The 9,105-nt window shown below is 53.1% G+C and overlaps 1 protein-coding gene across 1 annotated transcript in view; it reads left to right on the top strand.

Moving 5' to 3' along the window:
- The window catches only part of KIAA1671 (KIAA1671 ortholog), a 28,327-nt gene extending 19,814 nt beyond the window's left edge, over positions 1-8,513 (top strand). Inside the window, exons 6-7 of the mRNA XM_015426424.1 lie at positions 3,029-3,168; positions 5,048-8,513. Coding sequence (XP_015281910.1) covers positions 3,029-3,168; positions 5,048-5,132 — 225 coding nt within the window. The 3' untranslated portion in view covers positions 5,133-8,513. The remainder of the gene's footprint in view (positions 1-3,028; positions 3,169-5,047) is intronic.
- The last annotated feature ends 592 nt before the right edge of the window (positions 8,514-9,105 follow it).

Genomic DNA, 9,105 nt, shown 5'->3' with positions numbered 1-9,105 from the left:
TGGCAGCGTGCTCCAGCGCTGACCTCCAACCGTTCTGATGGGAGCCCTGCTCACGTGGGTCATTGGGCCCCGCCCACTCATGGGGAGGACCTTTGCAGGGTGGGAGGGGATCGGTAGGGTTCCAAGGGGGCATTCAAGGGGTGCCTGGAAGCCCTCGGCTGGAAGCTGGACCACTTTCCCCAAATGGCGGGGGGGGCTGTGGGAGAGTGGCTGCCTGCTGCTCTTGGGAAGCCCCTTCCCTCAGCCAAGGATGGGGGGTCCTCGGTCGTGTCTAAACAGCAGAGGCAGGAGGACTGAAAGCGCGGTGCTTTAACGTGTCCCGCAGAACATGCTTGCCCAGGAACTTTCGTTCTCTATTCCCCACTTCTCCACTTTCACCTGCTGGATGACCTTGGGCAAGCCATCGTTCTGTCAGAGCTGTTCTTGGAAAAAGAGCGGTTTCTGCCAGAGCTCTCTCAGCCCCACCAACCTCACAGGGTGTCTGTTGTGGAGAGGGGAAGGAGTTTGTAAGCCGCTCTGAGACTGTGAGTGACGGGCAGGGTATGAATCCAATCTCCTCTTCTTTATTCAGTTCAGTTCTATTTATTGCATATGGCCAATGGCCGTTACAAGTACAGTACAATACAAAAGAGTTATAAAATGCAGAATAGGATCTGCGTTAAAACACAGAGAGTAAAGGTCTATATGTCTGTCATAAAACTGGTTAAAATAATACAAGATAAAAATTAGAACATACAGAATAAAAACAGGGTTTGGGGTAAGATTACTAAAAGGGACCTTAAATACCTTGACCAGTTTGGAGCCAGTTTGGTGTAGTGGTTAAGTGCGCAGACTCTAATCTGGGAGAACGGGGTTTGATTCCCCACTACTCCACTTGCACCTGCTGGATGACCTTGGGCAAGCCATAGTTCTGATAAGAGCTGTTCTTGAAAGAGAGCAGTTTCTGTCAGAGCTCTCTCAGCCCCACCTACCTCACAGGGTGTCTGTTGTGGGGAGGGGAAGGGGAAAGGAGTTTGTAGGCCGCTCTGAGACACCTTTGGGTAGTGAAGGGCAAGGGGTATAAACCCAATCTCTCCTTTTTCTTCTTCTTGACATAGCCCTGGCTATTTAGCTGGAGAGGATTTGGTCACCTCGATGCGGATTTTCTTTGCTGCCAGGGCAAAGAGTGCAACCTTGTACGAATACTCTGGCTCCACCTCTAAAAGTAAAGTTAAAACTTTTCCAGATGTGGAGCTTGGGCCCAATTTATCTAAGATTGTGCCAAGGAACTTCTTTCTTGGGAGTGAATAAAGTGGGCAGTCCAGGAGGTAACGGCACAGATCCTTCAGGGACTGAGCCACCGCATAGACAAAGGCGCTCAGTGGCTGGTGTTTTGAGATATCGGCCTTCAAGCACTGCTGTCTGCATAGTTTGGAAGCGGAGGGATGTAAAGGCTGAACACAGGTTAATGAAGGAGATTTTAGTCAGATAATTTGCCCTGCAATGATCTACTTTAATCAGTTTATACCAAGGAGATGTTTTATTTCTTAGTATAACTTCTCTATCTAGACCAGCATCATGTGTGTATATCTGCACCTTGCCATCAAAATCGGCCTGAAAGGATCCACGGACAATGTTTATGTCTGGAGGACCATATTATACTTAGATTGCCAGTTGGGGTCTTTCAAGCTTTCACAGAAACAAAGGCTGGCAGGATTGTCTGCTGGAGCCCTTTTCAGTCTGTGCCGATAATTGAAAAAGATTTATGAGCCCGAAGGGAGGGGGAAGACCCACTTCAGCCCTCAACAGTGCAGCTGGAGTGTTTGGGGGAAGTGCTAACAGCCTTTTTAGGAAAAGATGTTGAACTCTCTCCAAATTTGTGATCAGGGAATCATTCCATCCCCAAACCTTGACACCATAGCTTTAGGCTGGTTCTATCTGATATCCCCCTTTAGTATGGTAGAATTTAAGGATTGCCCCCATAACCCGAACTGCTGTTGATTTTATAATATCAGTATGTTCCTTCCAGGAAAGTGTGTCACAGAATGTAATGCCCAGATATTTAAAGGCTCGGCTTTGGTTTATCGGAAGCCCATCCACTGTCCATCTAAAAATGCGCCGCCACTTCCCAAAGACCATCACCTGGGTCTTTGAGTACTTCTTTATTCTAAACTTTGGTTATGCTCCCTTTCCATCCAATCAGGGTCCCCTAGGCAGCAAACGTAAGAGCATTAAAATGCTTGAGCAATTAAAAGGAACATTAACACAATTCAATGAAAACTTGTCAGAGTCAGGGAAGAGGGCGAATGGCAGTTATTTGGGGTGTACAACAACAACAACACTGCACACAGTAAAAAAAATAGCAAAGAATAACAAAAAAACAACAACTGTGAGCTGTATTTCCCCCAAAATATTCACAAAGGAGATGTCACCAAAGTGAAATGCATATATTGGTCTGGAATAAATCTATCCATATAACCCATAATAGGAAAATGCAGAAACCAAATAATAAATAAACAAGATAAATATCCAAAAAGTCCCAACACTTTTCCTAGGTAATTTTTTCCCAGTGTTTCAGACTTCAGATAATGCTTTTCTGTTACTTCACCATTGGGCAAGGTCTCCTTACCTCTGATCAGCACTACTAAAGGCTGCCTCAATGTATTACGAGATGGAATGGGACTCTCAGTCGTTGTTCTTTGTTATTTGGGGTATGGAGAAGAGGAAACCAAGACATCTCCACCCTCTGGCAGAAGGCGGAGGGAGGGCGTTCCAAGGTTTTGGTCCCACGACCAAGAAGACCCTCTCCTGCTAGCTCCAGCAGGCGGGGCAACCCACACCGGGCCTCCGACGGGGGCTGGAGTGAGTGGCAAGGCTCATGCAGGGGAGGTGGTCCTGGTGGGCTTCTTTGCAGGGTTGCGTGGGATGCTTCACAGCGCGGCTTCTCCGTTCTCGCGCATGAGCGCCTCGGTCCTGGGTTCCATGTTTGCCATGTTTCGGTGCTCTCCTCCAGCTGAGAGATTTACAAGGGGTTCTCTCTCCCTTCTAGGCTCAGCTGAGGAGGAGACAAGAGCCGGAGGGAGCCGGGGACATCAGTGCCGTGCAGCTGTCCCGGTCTCCAAAATCCATGTTCCAGTCTGGAGGCCCCGGGGTCAGAGTGCTGCCGGCCGGCACCGAGAAGGAGGAGAGGTGAGCAGGGTTTGTGCTCGGGACAGTGACGCTGCTTCTCATACCCTGTGCCAAGAACAGGTGGATTCTGCAGAACTGGGCCAGTCTGCCTAATTCTGAATTGCTTGCTGTGTCCAGCGTGTCCAGAAGAGGGCGACCAGGAGGGTGAGAGGGCTGGTATCCAAGTCTTACGAGGAAAGGCTGGAAGAGTTGGGTCTGTTTCGCCTGGGGAAGAGAAGGCTTAGAGGTCATCTAGCCCAACCCCCTGCACTCTGCAACAGCCCTACAACATACCCGAAAAATGGTCGTCCAGCCTCCGCTTGAAAACGTCCAGCGAAGGAGCATCCACCCCCTCCCGAGGCAGACTGTTCCACTGCTCAACCACTCTGACAGTTAGGAAGTTTCTCTTGATATTTAGACAATATATCGACTCCCTTGTGATTTCCACCCATTAGATCTAGTCTTGCAATCCGGAGCAAGAGAGAACAGATCTGCTCCATCTTCTACATGACGGCCCTTCAAATACTTGAAGACTGCAATCATGTCCCCTCTAAGCCTTCTCTCTCCCAGGCTAAACAGAACCAACTCTTTCAGCCTTTCCTCGTAAGACTTGGAGTCCAACTCACTCACCATCCTGGTCGCCCTCTTCTGGACACGCTCGAGCTTGTCAACACCCTTCCTCAAATGTGGTGCCCAACCAAAACTGGACACAGGACTCCAGGTGAGGCCTGACCATAGCAAAATAGAGCGGAACTACCACCTCCCATGATCTGGACACAATGCTTCTGTGAATGCATCCTAAGACTGCATTAGTATGTCCTGCTGGGAGAATTCCGCCGTGTAAGTCGACACGCACCTGGGTTTGCTTCCCCACCTGCTGTCTGCTGCAGCTAGGTCAGAGTGGGAGGGCCTGTGAGCCTAGCCCCCTTGACCCAGGTTAGGGTTGCCAGTTCTGACCGGGGGACTTCTTGGAGATCCGGGGGCAGTGCCCGTGGGGGAGGGTGCGCCTAGAATCTGTGGCATGCCATCGAGTTTGCCCTCTCCAGTGGCCATTTTCTCCCAGGGAACTCGTCTCTGTAGTCCAGAGATCAGTTCTAATTCTGGGAGAACTCCCAGCCCCACCTCGAGACTGGCAACAGTGACCCAGGTGGGGACACCCAGTCCTTTTCCAAACACATTGAGGAATTTCAGACAGGCGATATAATCCGGAATAGGAACGGTTCCCAAACGGTTTCTGGTCTGTCATTTCAGACAGAACCGTTTTAGAACCGGTTCCCTACCAGAATGTATTTGTAATTTCACATACAAACGCTTCTGTCCTGTTTAGGAAACAGGGCTGAAGCGTTTTACCTGTCAACTGCTTCCAAGTAGTCTTCAGTTTCCTCTCCCGGTTCCGATGCGCTTTTTCCCGCGGTTTTTCGCCCGTGTGGGTGATCTCCGGCTTTTTTTTTTTAAGTTTGCTTTATAGCGTTATAGCGCTATAACGCTATAACGGAACAGCAATATATCAACGCCATTGGAATGCCTGGAGTGTTTTGTTATAGTGCTATAGCGCTATAAAGTGAACGTTTAAAAAAAAAAGCTGGAGATCACCCACGCGGGTGAAAAACAGTGGGGAAAAAGCGGTGCAGTATGAAATGGCAAACCGTTGCAAATCCAGCTCTTTACTGGAAGGGGAAAGCCATGTGTGAAATGGCAGCCCTATACCGGTTTACTCCATGATGGATCAAAAACAACTTCAAAACGGGTTAAAAAGGGTAATGTGAAATTCCTCATTTTCTGCCCCCACTGCACAGGGCTGCGCAAATCACTGCAAATGTTGTCCCCAAGGGGGGGGGGTGTGAAAGAAAACTCCTCCCTTCCCTGGCACAGCTGAGCCGGTCGTTTTTTTCATCTCTAGGCTGGAGGAGGCCTCCCCGCCTCCACAGTGGCTGAAGGAGCTGAAGTCGAAGAAGAGGCAGAGCCAGTACGAGAACCAGGTGTGAGGCGGTCCGGAGACACGGCGGGGGGGCCTGCGCGAGGGGCAGGCGAGCAAATAACTCTGGACACGTTCATGGCAGATTGGCCATGGTGGTTAAGTGGAGCCTCTGTGTTCGGAGGAAGTCTACCTCTCGAGGGCCAGATCCGGGGGACGAAGCAAGGAAGGTCCCACTTGCGGGTCATTCAGAGGCCTCAGACTCGCTCCCGCTGGAAGGGGGATGTCGGCACAGTGGGGGGCCCCTAGCGTGATCCAGCCCACTCCTGACGCCGGCAAGCAAGCCACCCCAGAGGGGAAGGCGCAAAGGAAGACGGCACTCCTTTCCAGACGGGAAGCAGGAGACAAAGTCAGCTGGAGACCCCGGAAGCTGCGTCTTGAACCCGGCTCCCTCCATTCTGCACACCCCGGGGGAGGGGAGAGGCAGCCCAGCCGCGTTTTCCGTGTCCTCCAGAGGAGGTGTCTGCTTTGCTTCGCCCCCACCCCCCACCCCCTCTGTCTGCCCCACCTTGACAGCTGCAGAGGGCCTTCCTTTGGGGGAACGACACGGACACGGTCACAGAAGCCTTAAGTCGCCCATAGCCTCCCAGCCTGCTGCTTTCTGCCTCGACCACTCCATGCCCAGTGCCTTCCCTGGAGGAGGAAGACCACCTCCGTCTCCCCCTGAAGACTGTGGGGTCCGGCCTCCTCTGCACATGCTGCCGCCGGGTGCCTGCAGGGGGTGCTGTTGCACTGCGAAGCCAAGGGCCTGGGTGGGGGGAGGCGTCGAGGTGGCGGGTGGGTCCCGGGAGGCCTTGCCTCTTCGAGTGAATGAGCGGGCGATGCCTTGGAGTGGCCTTTGTGGCGCTGTGGGGAAGGGAGGCGAAGGTGGGGTGGGTGGGAAGAAAACCAGGCTGTGCTCAACTGCTGCATTGGGAAGGAAATTTGACTGCTGACTGTTTTTAGAGTATATTTTGGATCGCGTCAGGGTAATGTGATTGGTGGGTCTGCTGCCCGGACCAGGATGAAGTGTTTTTTTGTTTGTTTGTTTCCTTAGGCTCAGAGGAGGTTTTGTTTTCCTTTCTGTGCGTCGCAGGTATTGCGCCAGCACTTGGGATAATTGCTTTATGATGAGCTTTCCCGTTCCTAGGAGAGGAGCAAAGCAATAAAGTCGGAGAGTCCACATTAACATAGGCTGTAACTAATCAGTTTTCTGTTCTGCTTGGCCAGCGAGAGAGAGGAAGGGAGAGGAGATCCGCTGGGGCAGTTATCAGGGTTGCACCAGAACCGCCGGGGCGTCTTGCTGGGATACCTTTTGCTGTACATAACAAGGGTGGGGTTTTTTTTGTTTGCTTGCTTATTTGTGTTTCAAAAGTTCAAGGGCAGAAGCGTTTTTTTCCCCCTTCCTCACAGTTGATAACCCTGTGGAGGATGTCATCTGAGGAAGTGTGCACGCACACGAAAGCTTCCGCCCAGAATTGAACTTTGCTGCTCTTAAAGGTGCCGCCGCTCTCGGACTGTGTGTCCCCCCCTGTGGAGGAGGCCAAGGGAAGCACCCAGCCCGCTGGCTCTGCTCTCTGTGGCCCCCTAGTGGTCACTGGAGGCAGTTTCCGCTCCCTGCGTGGCGGGGCTCTCTAAAGACGTGTCCTGAAGCGGCCAAGGTGAAGTGTGGCTACACAAAGGCCCCCACCTGTCTGTCTTCTGTGGCCGGGTCTCTGACCCTCGCCCCCCTCCCCACCGCCGCAGTCTTCTAGGAGCATCTTTGTTAGAGCAAGTATGGCCAAATGTCGCCCCTCGGCAAGACCAAGAAGGAAACAGCTGGTCAAATCTTCTTATTCATTGTCTCTACTATTGAAATCAGCCTGCCAGGCTGCCTGGGAATTGTATTGTTTGCAAATGTGCTGATAACAATGAGTGTCAATCGTGACTGATCTATGATTGTAACTAAGAAAGAAAGAAAGAAAGTTAGAGCAAGTAAACAAGGAAGAGCGACAGGAGTTCTCACCCCCTCACCCGCGAGATTTCCCCACATGAGGGAACCGAGCCCAATACTGCTTCCTTTCCTCGTATCAGAGCCCCCCTGCCCTCCCTCCCTCCCGGCCAGGCCCCCCACGGTGGACTGCAGAATTCGGGGAAGGCTGAATCTGTCCACGCCAAAACTTGGGAATGGAAGTTGGTCCTCCTGCGGAGGGTGGGGGGGCGGGCTGCCGGCGCGGGGGCAAGCTTGGGCACCACCCTCTGACTCTCAGCCTCCACCAAGCTCATGCCAATCCGTGAGGAGGAAGAGGCCGCTGTCCCACTCGGCCGGCAGTCCGGGCTCCTCCCGTCCCCTCTTCTTCCCACCCCCCATCCCGGCCTGGACGCTCGCCCACCAAGGGAGCTTTGTCCTCACTCCCCTCGGGAAGCGGCCGCTCTGCTCCCCGGTGAGCTCCGCCTGCGCCTCAGAGCCCCGTGGAGCTCCCGGGGCGGGGGACGTGGCCGCAGTCCGTCCTGCGCAGGTCCCCGCCCCATGCCCTCCCCGAACCAGAACTTTTCCAAAGATGCCAGCAATCTTGTGTGTCTCTCTCGCCCCACCCCCACCCCACCCCCATATAGTTTGTTCCTGGAACCAAGAATGTATTCCAAAGCTTAGTGCTTTGTCCTTTTCATGCATGGCCCTCGCATGCACCCCCCTGGTGCGCGTGATGCTGGGTCCTCTCTGCTGCTAAGCAGCCCTCTCTGCACTGGTGTGTGTGTGGGGGGGGGCTGTTCCTCTGAAAGTTCAAGAGATGCTGTCGGCCAGCCCTTCCCTTCCCTTTACTTCCCTTCCTTCCTTCATAACGCCTGCTGCTGCTGCCTGCTTGCTTAGTGAGGGTCTCTTTGGCATTCTTTTGCCCAGTGTGTGTGTGTGTGAGATGTTTGTTGGTGTGATGTGTCCTCATGTGAACACCAAGATGTTCCTGACGGCGTTGGCCATCTTGCATTTCATTAGCTGGTGTGTGCGTGTGTGTTTTTTAAGTGTCTGTTTTACTGTATTTTGTTTTATGCTCCTGTGTGATTTTCCTCTTACCTGTAAAGTGTACGTCAGCCATTTTCCCTCCGACACTACTGAGCACATGCACACATGCGCACGCACAACTGCCTCCCCTCCCACCCCCTCCCACCCCTTGGCGGCAGCAGCCCCCGCTGGGGGGGCCTCGTGCAGGCCAACAGCATCTCCTTGCTGCCCGAGGGGCGGGGCGCTGGCCATGTGCGGGAAGCTCAGGTTGGACTTCCCCGGTGAGCCGATGGGCTTGAGTTGGGGTCCGGGCAGGCCCCTCCGGCTCTGTGCCCCCCCCCCCGGTCCCTCCTTTGTGCTTAGGGCAGGGCACTCAGATTCTATAGTTTTACTACAAAGAAATGTTTGAACTTTCACTATGATTAAAAACAAGACCTTCCGAAAGACACTGTTGAAAGTCTGTCTTCATTTGGATCATTCAGTTCGCCGTCTAAGGGGTGGGGCCCTGTGGATCCGTTTTGCTAACAGTGGTGCAGGGGAGGCTGTTGCTTAGCCGGAGGCCTTGTGGATCGTCCACCAGCTAGCCGGGGTCGTGCAGCAAAGAGTGCCCCACAGCAGCCCCTGGTCAGGTTTCCTCATTCTCCCACTCCTGCCTGTGGCTTTGGGGAAAGGAAGAAAAACGGGAGAGCCATGTGGGAGGGAGGGAGGGGCCTCTTTGCCTTCTCAGGTTTTGGTCCTTTGGGTCCCAGGATTTCTTCTCTTGGAAGGGCAAAGGGATCTGGGGGGCGGCTGATATCTGACCTGTTTTTCTCCTCTAAAATGGACAGGCGAGATGAGGGTTTTCAGCTCCACCTTGGGAAATACCTGGGGATTTGGTGGGTGGAGCCTAAGGTGGGTGGGGTTTGGGGAGGGGAGGGGCTTCCGTGCTATACACTGCCACAGAGTCCGCCTTCTTAAAGCAGCCATTTTCTCCAGGCGAACGTATCTCTGTCACCTGGAGATCAGTTGTCATTGTGGGACATCCCCA

This window comes from Gekko japonicus, unplaced genomic scaffold, assembly GCF_001447785.1.
Source record: "Gekko japonicus isolate JY-2015 unplaced genomic scaffold, Gekko_japonicus_V1.1 scaffold856, whole genome shotgun sequence".
NCBI lineage: Eukaryota > Metazoa > Chordata > Lepidosauria > Squamata > Gekkonidae > Gekko > Gekko japonicus.
The sequence above is the reverse complement of the archived record's forward strand: the minus strand, read 5'-3'. Positions and strand labels throughout refer to the sequence as shown.